Source organism: Sciurus carolinensis, chromosome 4, assembly GCF_902686445.1.
Source record: "Sciurus carolinensis chromosome 4, mSciCar1.2, whole genome shotgun sequence".
Classification (NCBI taxonomy): Eukaryota; Metazoa; Chordata; class Mammalia; order Rodentia; family Sciuridae; genus Sciurus; species Sciurus carolinensis.
In genome coordinates this window covers 138,467,832-138,480,786 of record NC_062216.1, presented here as the reverse complement: position 1 = coordinate 138,480,786, position 12,955 = coordinate 138,467,832, and the positions used below count along the sequence as shown (strand labels likewise).

The window sequence follows — 12,955 nt, the reverse complement described above, 5'->3', positions numbered from 1 at the left end:
TGTACTGAATAACTTCTACCTTACCTTCACATATGCACAACTTGCCATTATATAGTATAATAATAAAATATAGGAAAAATGTTCCTTTAGCAGACTCCCTTGAAATGTGTTCAAAATGGAAATATGATATTTTCTTATTTTCACTTGTGACATTAACAGGTCCTAAACTAGTCTATGCAATGGTAAATATTCAGACATACCTAAAAACAACTTTATGTTCAACCCACCTTTAAAGATTTCAGGTCAATGATTCTTGATTCCATTAGGGCTGTTCTTTTAAAAAGCCAAGAACTAAAATATTTCTTTTAGTAAACAATTTTATTTATGGTGGAATTTCCAAAATTTTTTATATCTTGAAATTATCCACAAAGTACTATTTAGTGCTTACATTGAAAAGATGCATTTCTTATAAGAAAGATCAAAATATATACCATAAGGCAGTATTGCTATATTTTTATTTAATACAATATAACATAAGATTAAAGAGAAAAGCAAAAGTTAAATATATTTCAAATTCCCTGTAACTGATTCCCAGATATTAAAATGCTTTGAAGAAAAAAATAAAGATCTAAACAACAAAGATAATATTTTGATGAGCAATATTTATAAAAAATATATAAGTTAAGCATTGCAACAAGCTACCCTCAATGAATTACCCCCATTAGAAATAATATTATTGGAACTATATACCTAAAGAAAAGAAGGTGAAGTTAAAGACAAAGAAGAAGAAGAAAAGGAGGAGAAGGAGAAAGTATTAATTGTAACCATGACTTTTAGTTAAATACACTTTGTTATAAGGTGGCAAGATAATATTTACAAATTTACAACTGAAAAGAAATTATTATATACATGTTGTCTTCATTTTGGACTTGTTGGGCCTCCTTCTTCTTGGATAATAGGCCCTCCTGGCAGAACTGATCTAGACTAGATATGTAGTTCATAGCACATGATAGATAAGCCTGGAACTAGATGGCCCTGGAGTCGCAGGCTGTGAATCAGTGCTCACAACTGGAGAGAGAGAGGCCGGGTCCTGGAGAGGCAACCCAGGTTGCTCTGAGGAGGTGATCCGATCCACAATGCTGGACAAGCAATCCAAGCTGGATAAGGAGCTTTTATCTGTGGCATATACTAACAATATGAGGAGAAAAACATTAAAATAAATTATCCCTAAAAAGAGAGACTTGCTTATTTGCCCCTTAAACTATAGGTCAGCTTTTCTGACACCAGAGGTCAGGTGATCACACAAAGACTGATATAGAAATTTGCAGCAAATATCTGACAATTCCTGAGTGTAGAGTGTGGAGTGAGGAAGCCCCTTGGTAATATTTCAAGCAAAAGTGTGTGTGTATGTGCGTGTGTGTGTGTGTGTGTGTGTGTGTATTAGGGGGACTGGGAGCAGAAAATGTGTATTTATATTATTCTGTCACAGCCTCCCCACAAGTGCCTTCACTTTCATTTCCTTCACCAATACTACCTGGAAGAGCAGACTCTTCTCTGATAGACTGAATTATGAGGTTGACTGGCCTTTAAATGCTTCAATTCTTACCATTTGATACATCAGGACAGTAGACAGTGTCAAAACTGCTGCTCTTTCTGGACCAGACAGGACTATTACATTCAGGCTATAATACAAGACACAAAAGATATTTGTTTTCAGGTCTTGGCAAAAGATGCCCTGACTTAGGGCTGGGCAGTGCTTGCCACAAGTTCTGTAAACTGACCACTCTCAGTCACCTTCATTGCCTTGATTTAGGAAGGGTTAGCCCTCTCCAAATTGCCAGGGCACAGAGGTCAATCTCTGTACTGGGAGAAGAGGAGAACAACAGCAAAGCAAAAAGGGGTGGAATTCAGCAGCAATGTGCATTGGGTTAACCATGCAAAATGGATTGGAATAGAAGGAAGCCACACTAATTCTGGGAGAGAATATTTTCCCAGGGCAAAAACACATTAAAACCTGGCATCCTTGGAGCGAACGCCCTCTAAAAAGAATGCACCAACATTTCCAGCCAGGCCTCAGCCGAGCAGGGACTGGGGCCATGCTGTTTCTATTTCTTCATTAAATTATGAACTCTGGGGCAGGGAGAGGTTCAAATAGTTACCTTTAGATGTTAATGTATGGCAGGGGCTGCTGGTGACACAATTTGGAAATAAACCAAGTAATGGAGAAAATATCATAGCACCTATCTTGGTGCCAAATCTCTACTACAGAGTATATCTAGAACCTGCTAGGAAGTCAAATTAAAAACTTATTCAAGTTTTTTTCTGGCATGTTTCTAAATTTGGACACCACTCTTCTCTTAAATCAACTCAACAACTGCCTGCACCCCAGCCCATTCCACTCCACCTGATTTAAATGGGGTCTAAAGGAGTTTTAGAAAAGATTGGGGCAGCTGAGAGTAGGTACCAGAGCTGTGACCTACCATGCCATCTGAGCAATTGGAGGTGGGGCTGGTGGGCTCTGAGCAGCTCTGTCCCGGCAGGCTGTAGTAGTTCTCCACCTGTTCCCTCAACAGCTCCTGCAAGCTCTCGATGTAGCGGATGGCATTTCTGAGGATCTCCACCTTGGGTAGCCTCTGGTTGGGGTTGGTCGTGGTGCATCTCTTGAGCGTCTCAAAAGCCTGGTTGACCTTCTTCAGGCGTCTCCGCTCGCGCATCGTGGCTGCCTTCCGCCGATCCATGGTAGTGGACTTCCTCTTGCACGCTTTGCAGGCCCACATGAGGCAGTGACCAGCCTGGTGGTGGCCCGTAGGCGCTCGCACGTGCTCGTCCTCGTCTGAGCCCTGCAGCTCTGCTTTGTGGGCCCCGAAGGCACCCATTCGTGACTCGAACTCGTCCCCAAACTCACCCTCAGGGGACGGGATACAGGAGCCGTCGTAAAAGTACTCAGAAGGTGAGAACTGGCAGCCGTCCATCATGTCCATCCTGCCTACCGGCCAGCAGTGCGCCTAGGCAGCGGCGGGAGAGATAAAGGAGAAATGCGAACCCCGGGCCACAGCAGTCGGGCAAATCCCCGGCGGAGCTCACTGGTTGGTTTCTCCGGTAATTAACAAGGGCAGACGCCCGTTGGCCTGGGTCGGCAGGCTGGGGTTGGGGCTCTTTATATATTCTTGAGGGTGGGGGAGGGAGGCTGGCCCCAGTGGTGGGGCACTATTAGCATATCCCACCGCAACCCCCGCAGGGGCTGTCTGGGCAAACCTCCGCCTTTTCTCTAGAGACAATTTACTGTTTACTGCCCCTTTTTGACGCTAATGACTTTGCTGCGTTTCTGCTGGGACAGGGATGGCTCCCCTACCTGCTCACTTGCACTCTAGATATAACCTAAACTAAGGGACCAACTAGAGTGTAACAAACAAAAGGAACAAAGTACAACTTATGGCAATTGTTTACTCAAAACAGTATTAATGGTAATAATAAAGTAACAGTCACTAGAACAGCTGACACCGAAAGCCGAAAGTCTACTTGCCCTTTCAGTCTTGGACATGAGAAATCACCTAATTTTTAGGGACTTCTTTCTGTCTTTCTCCCCATGAACATTTATCTTAGGAATTTTTTTTTTCAGTGAATTCGATAATGGTTGCTAAAAACTTGAAGTGACCCTTTCAATCATGGAGTGATTCCAGAGTTCCTTTTTCTTTTACCATCTATTTTGAATGGATTCTGGTGAGTAAAATTCTGATCAGGGTGTCATTTTATAAAGCTTTATGTTATGGCGTTAGAGAGGTGGGGAGGTTCCTTAAGACTGCACTCCCTTGGAGTGCTCCCTGTTAATTCTGCTCATCTAAAAGGAGGTGGGCTAAGGAGAGCCAGTTGACTGGGCACATTCCTCCCTCCCTTGCTTCCTTCCTTTCCCCCTTCTCCGTGTATTCGCTGAGGGCCTTCTACATCGTGCCAGGGCTTCGCTAGACCCCGAGCAGGCCGATGATTCGCACTGAAAGGGTCTCTAGAGTGGCAATCGAAGAAGTCCCGTTTCAGACCGCAGACTCCCGCAAACTCTTTTTCCAGGGGCGAGTCTCCTTTTTCCCTTTCTCTGCTCCGCCCTATGATTTCTACAGACTAAACAGCCAAGCTGGGCTTTGGGGTCGCTAATTTTCTGCTTTCAGGCAAACTAACACCGTTACAGATGCGTCCCAGCTGCCGGCACAGCATCCCATGCTAGTGTAAAATTTCCAACTCCTCCAACCAGAAGTGACTTCACAAACTTCAATGACAAAAGCTTTCCAGAAAAGCAACTCCAGCAGCAGAATCTTTGAAATTTTGGTGGATAAGAAGGCAAGTGCTATTAAAGTAAAATGAATCTATTCATCAGCTTTTACTAACACCTTTTTAAACCCACTTTCAGATCACTTGAAGTGAGAAGATGCTGTTTATATTTAGGGAAAACAATTACTTAAGATCTATACAAACAGTCGGAAGTCTTGGGCCAGGACTTGCAGGTCCCTTGAAAAGAAAAGGGAGAGTTCTCAACTAGGGACATACATACTTAAAGTTCAGTAAGTGTAGCTCCAAAGTTATTGGGTAGGGTAAAACTTTCCTTTGTATTTTCTCCTTTGTATTATTTTTTGTAAAATTACTTTCCTAAAGCAACCATGGTTAGCTGCTTTGTCACCTATAGTGACAAGAGTACTTGTAAGTCTTCCCAGATGAGATCTCTCCCAAGCGAAGGCCCTAAAACTAGGGATGGGATAGTGACAACGTCAGTCACTTGCCTTTGCTCTCTTTGGTCCCCTCTGTCTATCATCCCCAAGACAATGATTTCCCTTGAAAATCAGGCTTCTTTTCTCACCAACCTGCTGCTTAATTGTCTGACCAGTGGGAAATCCATCTACATTTTACTTAGGCCTATTTACAAGTGGATGGCTTTGAAATGAATACAGTACCTAGGGTTATTGCAGATATAAAAGTCAAGTTCCTGAAGGATCAAGGATCTTCGTTCACACTGGTGGAAACATTTGAATGGACAGCAGCATATTGCTACCTCTGCAATACAATAGTGAGTAGATATTCTCCCACTGGAGTGCTCAGTCAGGTCCCAGGGCTCTGGTCAGCAAACAGCAACTATTCAAACAGCAACTATAAAGACTTGCCCCCTCCCACTTGTGGCATTCACTGTCCACCATTAGCATCTGTGGAGCAGGTAAAATAGTTGTGATTTAGAAACAAATAAAACTTGGTCTTTCAAGTTGAAGTGGAAGACAGAGGTTACAATTCTACCTGCCTTTCAACTAATTTCGGAAAGCACTTAACCTGCTTTGTACCCAGTCCCCACAGCATAGGATATGTGTAGCTAACAATTATTGAGAGTTTTCTATTTGTGAGGAACTGTTCTTAACCCATTCCATATTATTTTCTCAATTAGTAGTCCTGAGAACCCTGTCAGAGCTATAATCAGACCGATTTTTCAAAAGAAGGTAAAGCAAACTGGATGTATAAGGTAATTTGCCCCAGGTCACCCTTATTGGAAACAAGGCAGGGTGTCCTTAGAGATCGTGCTCTTAGAGGTAAGTTTGTTTGTTTTCTTCAATCAATTCCAGCTGGGTGTGCTTCCTCAGCACCAGAGCAGAAACTCACAAATGCTGAATGCTAGACATCTTGCCCTCCGCTCTTGTGCCGGGAAGACGCTGTCACTCAGGAGCCTCTGTCAGTAACGTTAGTTCTCAGAGGTTAGGGCTGCCTTTGGTAAGGTGATCTCAAAACAAATTTACCAGAGTGCCGCAGGCGAGTGGAACTAAAGAAGCCAAGAAAACGCCAGCGCCCGGTGGCTTCTTGAGACCTGCCGGGGCGAAACAGGGTCCAGGGATGAGGGCCCTTGGGACTCAAGTGCTGAAAATAGGATCTCAGGGCACCAAAGAAAAAAATGGAGACAAAACTTTTAAACCACTATCAGAGTCCAGAGAAGAGTGAGATCAAAAACTGGGAGGCAGTATGCAAGGGAGGAAGGAAACAGGCACCTTAAAAACGACAGGGGATCCCAGATTCAGGGGAGGCTCGCTTTTTTTTTTTTTTTTTTTTTTCTCAGAAGCTGGGGAGGGAAGGAGAGGAAGAGAGAAGTCGAGAGAGGGAATGGGGGAAGTGGATAAGCATACAGAAGTTAAAAATCGAGTGGAGAAATTGAACAGGGAAGCATGGAAAAAGATCAAATCTTCTTTAAAAAAGACAACGTAGCTGTCAATGTGCCCTCTTCTACCCCCAAATCAAACTAGATTCGATTTTGTATGCCATGGAAGAAATGAAAATATATGCTGCTTTTCCCTATGTCTCCCGAGAAGTGAACTTCTTACATGCAGGGGAAACTCACATTTATTTAATATGTAAAGAGTTTGCTAGAAATAATATTCCAACACTGTCTGCTAGGGAAACCTCACAGTAAGCAGATGGGGGAAAGAAAGCTCAGCCACAGGCACCCAGCACCCAGAGCTGTAAACGAAGGTGCTGGTGAGGCAGATGGATAATTCATGTATTTACACATTTGAATTTCAGATTCTGAACAAAACAAGTAACAAGTTTGGTTTTTCTAACAACTTAGACTTTAGTAAACAGGTTTTAATTGCAATGATCTATAAGAGATTGCCAACTTTTTATTTTAGTAGAACCTGTATTAGCAAATAAATAAATAAAAAAAACTATTGTTGATGGATAGACCACACCCATCAAAATGATGTTCATCATGTTTTTCATAATAAAATTTGTCTACTCTAGGAATTCTGCATTACTAAAAATTCTTCATGCTTCTCTTAGAGGGAGAAACCAAATCTACATAGAAAGATTACATGTAGAAAGATTAACCCATTTCAATTCACTTCTGCCCCTACCTGCAGACCCTTACCAACTCCTGGCAAAAGGGAGTTCTTGGGATTTTTGCTTATCATAGATGACTTCACAATGTGCTAAGCAATTTCAAACTGCTATTAGTTCTGAGAACCCGGGGCACACCTAAGTAAACACATTAGTACCTGCCAGAGCTGCTGGAAGAATTTGTGGAGAAGACAGCTGAGGAAGACATTGGCCTCTGCTTGAATTCGAAGACTCCCAAGAGAGATCAAAGGACTAAGGACATTTAGCAGTCTTGAGAGTAGAGAAAGTAGCCAGTTCTTACAGCATTATCTTTTGTTCCAGCACATGCCATAGCATTCCATCTCACAGACTGACTCTGAAATAAGCTTGCAGAAGAAATTACTTTTTGCAGCCTGAATCCTATAGGACCAAGGATCATCTTTTATAAGTTTAGTTTGTGGGAATGACTGGAGAGGCCTGTGGGAAGATACCATATTATTGCTCATTTACAAATTCATAGAATTAGACAATGAGATATTCAAAGTTTAAAGTAAAACTTTTTTTAATAAAACTTCTATGGGGGGGTTAAATGAAGAAATGGGATACAGTATTACTAAGTAAAACACAAATGGTAAATTCTTTTAATTAAAGAATGTCTTCTTAAGGATAAATGTCACTCTAAACACTGCAAGTTTGCTCTTCTAATCTCAAGAGTAGTAGGGAACACTGCACTCTTCCCACCCCAAAAACATACAAAAGAGTTTGGAAGAAAAGGGAGACCATTTGGCATTACATGGGTTTCCACAATGTTCAGGTTTGGATTCAATGATCCAGATAAGAACATTAAAGTTAGTTTGAGAAAAACTAGTATTTGATATTTAACAAATTATTTCTATAGTAGTAGAACATAAAATCACTCATTACTTCATACTTGAAAACTGTGTATATGCTTCTGGAAAAGAGACTCCGATTTAATCCCAAATTGCTTATCTTTACCAAGTTATTATGTCTTGATTTTTCCCTTCCACAGCCCTGTTTGTTTTGGCTTTGGCCTTGGTAAAGATTATCATCATTAATATCAAACAAAAACATTTTAATTGCAAACACACCAAGTATTTCTTTGGAAATCCACTGTCAACTACAGCAGTGGAGGTCACACAAAGTCTTTGGGAAATATTTGCTCTATTTAATGAAGAGACTTCCATAGGCAAACTGATTCCAAACAATTTCTCAAGTTACCTAGCTAAGAAAGATAGAAAGGATTTGGTTTGCAAAGACTGAATAAAATCTATCAACAAGCGAAGTCCATGAATTGATAAAAGCATTCTGTGGTTGAGCCGTTTATAACAGAAATCTTATTATAAATATATATACAGTCATAAAGTGAATGAATTCACCTGGTCAGTTACAACATTTTATTTCAGCTGGGTAATGAATTTAATTCTGTGTGTGTGTGTGTGTGTGTGTGTGTGTAAACACACATGCACATATTTTAGAAGAAATCTCTGTTGCTTCTCCAGGAAAAAAACAGATAATATAATATGGATACCATTGGGAACATACAGAATTGGCACATATTCACACATATTTTGGTTGGATAATGTGATTGGCAAATGTTTCTAGGTTTAATTTAAGAATGTCTTAATAAAGATAAAAGTCAAGTTTAGCATCCCAGATTTTCTCTGCCAGTCTCATGGTAGTTGGGAACACTGAATATCTGTACTCTCTGTACCCCAAAATCACATGAAAGAGTTTATTTTTAAAAATAATGTAACTATTCTAGCTTGCAGCTCACTAGCTAGCTACTCTTGAGAAAGAACTTTTGGGAAACAACTGTCAAAGACCATCGAATTACTCTATAGGACATAAAGTTTCCTATGTTAATTTCCCAAGGCTTCTCTTTCAGGGTGCCTGGTAGTTGAGGGCAGGAGCCTGCAGCCATTGACAACTACCTAGCTCCAAGTCTGGGCTTTATACTTACCACATGGAAGGACCTTATGATTCCAAAGGATCATCTTCTCTAAAGTAGACATAACAACAGTACCTCTCTCTGGCTGGTTGATGAAGGATTATGAGTTAATGTGGAAACTGCTAAGAATGACTCATTCACATTGTCCCAGTTCTCCTTGCTATGAATACTTTTCCCAGCCACAGTCAGGCACAGTGACTTTTGGTGGAAGAAAAAACTTTTGATGGTCAATGGTCAACTTAGATTTACTAATGAAAAAAAAAAAAAAAAAGATCTGAGATCTGGCATCTAGAGCTTATTTTGTGCACTATTTTAGCTTAGCACTTTATATGTGTATCTCAGTGCATCTTCAGGATCCCAGGAATCAGGCCCTGTTATCCTCATTATTTTGTAAATGAGGAAGCCGGACTAAAAAGCAGAAATGACTAGCCCAGGGCTACACAGTAGCAGCCTGAATTTAACCGAGGTAGTTTGCTTGCTCCAGATGCTCAGAAGTTTGCATTCCTTAAACCTCCCACCTGCTTCTCTTACACCTTTAAAAGAAATATGTCAATGTCAGTTTCCTCTATGAACCATAGCATATGCTAACCACCAATTGTACCATGGAGCTCCCCTTTCGACATTCTTAAAGTATTTGTGAAGAAACTGGAATTATCCATGCACTCAGAAGACTAACTACAATCCAAAATCTGAAATCTGAAATGTTCTTAAATCCAAATTTTTTGACTGCCTATATGATGCTGAAAAATTTTCAGATTTTGGAGCATCTTGGATTTGGGAGTTTGGAGATTGGGGCGCTCAATCACAAAGCCTATGCAAATATTCCAAAATCTGAAAACCCTTGAAATCTGACACACTTAAGGCCCTAAGCATTTTGGATAAGGAATATTCAACCCATATTTTCCTCAGGAAGAGGGTTTCTCTTCTAACATGGAAAAGAGGCAAGCTATAGCTCATGCCTGCAGGGGGCGCTACTTGTGGGGCTCTCTGGAATTTGCATGGTGCTGCACAAAAGAAAGATCAGATGTGGAGTTTTAGGAGGCAAGGTTGGACTGGGAAATACTGAAATGGGTTTGATTTTTTGCATCTGTGCACCGATCACCAGCTATGGGAAAGAAATGGGTAAAGTAGATGGGTAAGGTAGACTTTAAGGGGTAGGAGAAGGGAGTAAATACCCTTTGCAGATTGGAAGAGAGAAGTAGAAATTCTAAAGAAATGGCTTGCTCCTCTCTCCACTTCACTTCCCACTGTGTTTCTTGGTGGTCTTCTCTTCCTGAGGTTACAGGATAAACAAACCTGGCACACGTTGTAAAATCCTCATGGTGAAGAACTCCTGGGGCTTAGAGTCTCTCTGGGGCTCTGCTGTTTGGACCAGCTAAGAGGTTTCATGTGTGTTGTTGTTGTTGTCTTTTGCCCTCAACCATTTAACCCTTCCCTCTCTTAAAGCAACCTTCCCTTCAAAGAAGTCCACCTCTCTTTTTATCTTTATATTTGAAAAACAAACCCAGGCCAAAGAGGCCTTGAGGATATTCCAGTCTGATAGGGACCAGTCTAGTTCAAGAAAACTGGGGAGGAGGCCAGTGCAGCCCCTGGGTACTCAGATCAATGCTGCGAAACAGCCTGAAACATCGAGGAGGGGAAAAATAATTTGGATTAAATAAGCTGAAGATCTTTTAGGGAAATAAGCAGAGTTTTGTTTTGGAATTTCTTGCAACAAGATTTAACTAGATTGAAAATTCAGTTGTTAACTCTGGGTAAGTAAATCACACCTAGATCACCAATTGTAGAACAGTAAGAAGAGAAAAAAGGAAGAAAGAAAGAAATGAATGCTGATAAAAGGAAAATACAGATTCCTTCTGGATACTCCTCACTTCTAATCACAAGTGTAAGATCTACATGAAATATTAAAGTGCCCAGTTTAAATCAGACAAAAAAAAAAAAAAAAAAAAGACTCAGCCTGAAAGAAAACACCCACATAAATGGGCTTCTGTGGTGTCTAAATTAAAATATGGCTTCTCTTTATTTTTGTACACATGCCCTCAAATGTATTTTTCCAGTTGAATCAAATTAAGACCAAATTTGTTCATATAGAAACTTACTTTTAATATTACAATGCCAGGATCCTCACACATTTTATATACAATCTTATCAGTCCACATTTAAAATATACTTCTTAGGTTTACATAAAAAAATGAAAGTACTGACTATGTACAAAAATACATTAAATACCACTAAGATTAACGTTCCCACTTCTCTTTGGACAGGAATGAACTTCTTTTGCATATGACACAAAAGGATCTCCGTAATAAAAGTTAACATTGTACAAAGCCAATCAAACAAAAACAAAATAGGGATGCTAGACCTAAGGCACTCGCGCGGTTCCAAAAAAATAGAAGCCCAAGCTGAAAAGGCCTTTTCGTTCGAGTTTGCACAAATTTCTTTATGAATATGTCTCCTTCCCTTTCCTAAACTCTGGGGTCTGGGTTCCTAAATAGTAACGTAATGTGACCTAATCTAAATGATTAGGCGGAGAAGGAGTCTTCCTGCTGCGTGGAACCCGTCCCTGGCGCCGTACAAAGTTACTTTTCCACCACCTCCTCTGCGCAGGGAGGTTTGCGTTCTTCTGAGGAAATACTGTCCACAATGGAAGAAAGGCATCGAAGGCTGCTCGAGGCCGACGAATCAATGCTTGCTCCTCCTGAACAAAGGAAAAAAACACGAACATACACCAACAATGCACCAACTAAGAAAGAATCGGGCAGCACTGTGCCCTGCAGAAGGCCCCTCTGACTGCGGGAGACGACCGGGTCACTGCGCTCAAAGGGCGCGGTTGTAGCAGGATGCGCCCTGCGCTCACTTTGGGTCCGGAGGGTACACCCCAGCTCCCTCCCGGGATGCTCTCTGGCGCAACCCAGTGCCCTTCCTTTTACTTTACCTTCCTTAGCAGTTATCACGAGCCCCCTGGAATGATCCGAAACACTTGGCCACTGGGAGCTGCAGGTGCGCAGGAAATCCGCACCCTCAAGCTGGAGGGAAAACCAAAGCAGCAGATTAGGAAAGAAACAAATTCCGGGGGAGGGGGCCCTTAAGTGGGTGTCTCCTCTGCTTCCTTGGGCTGGGTACGCATTTCCTGCGTATTGGAGAGACCCGATCTTCTTGGGTCACTGGGGGTTCATCTAGAGAAAGAATGGGAGGGGCGGGCGAGAAAGGAGTAAGGGAAGAGACTCAGCAGCTGGAGGTTAAGGCCCCGGGGAAGGCGTTTAATCAGCCTTTGCATTTCCCGGCCCGGCAGCATCTGGGCTTACAATTTCTTGCTTGGGTCTGTAGCTGAAGGGGTCCACCCCTAGCTCCTGCATTTTATCCTGTTGATCTAGCCGGTGCAGCAGGTCCTGCAGCCGCTCAATGTAGCTGATGGCGCTCCGCAGAATCTCTACTTTGGGCAGCCTCTGGTTGGGGTTGGCTACAGTTCGTCGCTTCAGTGCCTCGAAGGCCTCGTTGATTTTCTTTAGTCGCCTTCTCTCACGCAGAGTGGCGGCTTTCCGACGGTCGGTGGGGGCAGATTTTCTCTTGCAAGTCTTACAAGCCCAGATCAGACATTGGCCGGGGCAGTGGGGCGGCTGCAGGCCGGGGGGTGCCAGTACATGCTCCTCTCCGCTGCTGTCGCTCCCGGCTTCTGGGGGCATTTGGTCCTGGCAAGGAGACAGGGTGCCATCACTCCCTGGATACAAAGGAGAGCCCTCTGCTACTTCTAACGGCTGCAGGGTAACATTTTCCCCGTCCAAGTAGAAGAAATAGGAGCCAGTTTCAAAAAGGTCCATCATCATGTTCTCCTCCTTGGCCTCTGACTCGATCTGAACTGGGTGATGGACTCAAAACCCAGAGGAACCACCCAGATGGCATTTAATTAGTGCGGTGACATAAGTCGACCCAGCTTTATATATAGTAGCTCCTGAAACTCAATCCAACTTTTAGCTGTCATGGAGCATCAGTCTCCATGTGATTGCAGCTAGTGCTCTCTAGAACGTCTAGTTTGAAAGAAAACTGAAAAGTGTCACCTCTCAGAGTGATGTGACAGTGTATGTGAGGAACAGGTTAAACCAAAATACACAGAGAAAAAAAATCTCATAATTTAAGCAAAGCCTTGAACACTTCCATTTTGGACAGTTTAGACACCAACCTGCTTACAGGACAACTTCAAAACAACTGGGGATTAAC

The 12,955-nt window shown here is 42.2% G+C and overlaps 2 protein-coding genes across 2 annotated transcripts; both read right to left on the bottom strand.

Moving 5' to 3' along the window:
• Positions 1-604: 604 nt before the first annotated feature.
• Positions 605-2,947, bottom strand: Myf5 (myogenic factor 5). The gene is made up of 3 exons (XM_047551474.1): positions 2,421-2,947; positions 1,547-1,622; positions 605-1,128 (listed from the first exon to the last, which is right to left on the bottom strand). The coding sequence occupies exons 1-3, from the start codon at positions 2,919-2,921 to the stop codon at positions 938-940; spliced, it is 768 nt and encodes a 255-aa protein (XP_047407430.1). The 5' UTR covers positions 2,922-2,947; the 3' UTR covers positions 605-937.
• Positions 2,948-10,728: 7,781 nt separating this feature from the next.
• Myf6 (myogenic factor 6) lies at positions 10,729-12,629 on the bottom strand. Its single transcript, XM_047550865.1, has 3 exons — positions 12,046-12,629; positions 11,676-11,766; positions 10,729-11,438 (listed from the first exon to the last, which is right to left on the bottom strand). The coding sequence occupies exons 1-3, from the start codon at positions 12,562-12,564 to the stop codon at positions 11,320-11,322; spliced, it is 729 nt and encodes a 242-aa protein (XP_047406821.1). The 5' UTR covers positions 12,565-12,629; the 3' UTR covers positions 10,729-11,319.
• Between the last annotated feature and the right edge of the window lie 326 nt (positions 12,630-12,955).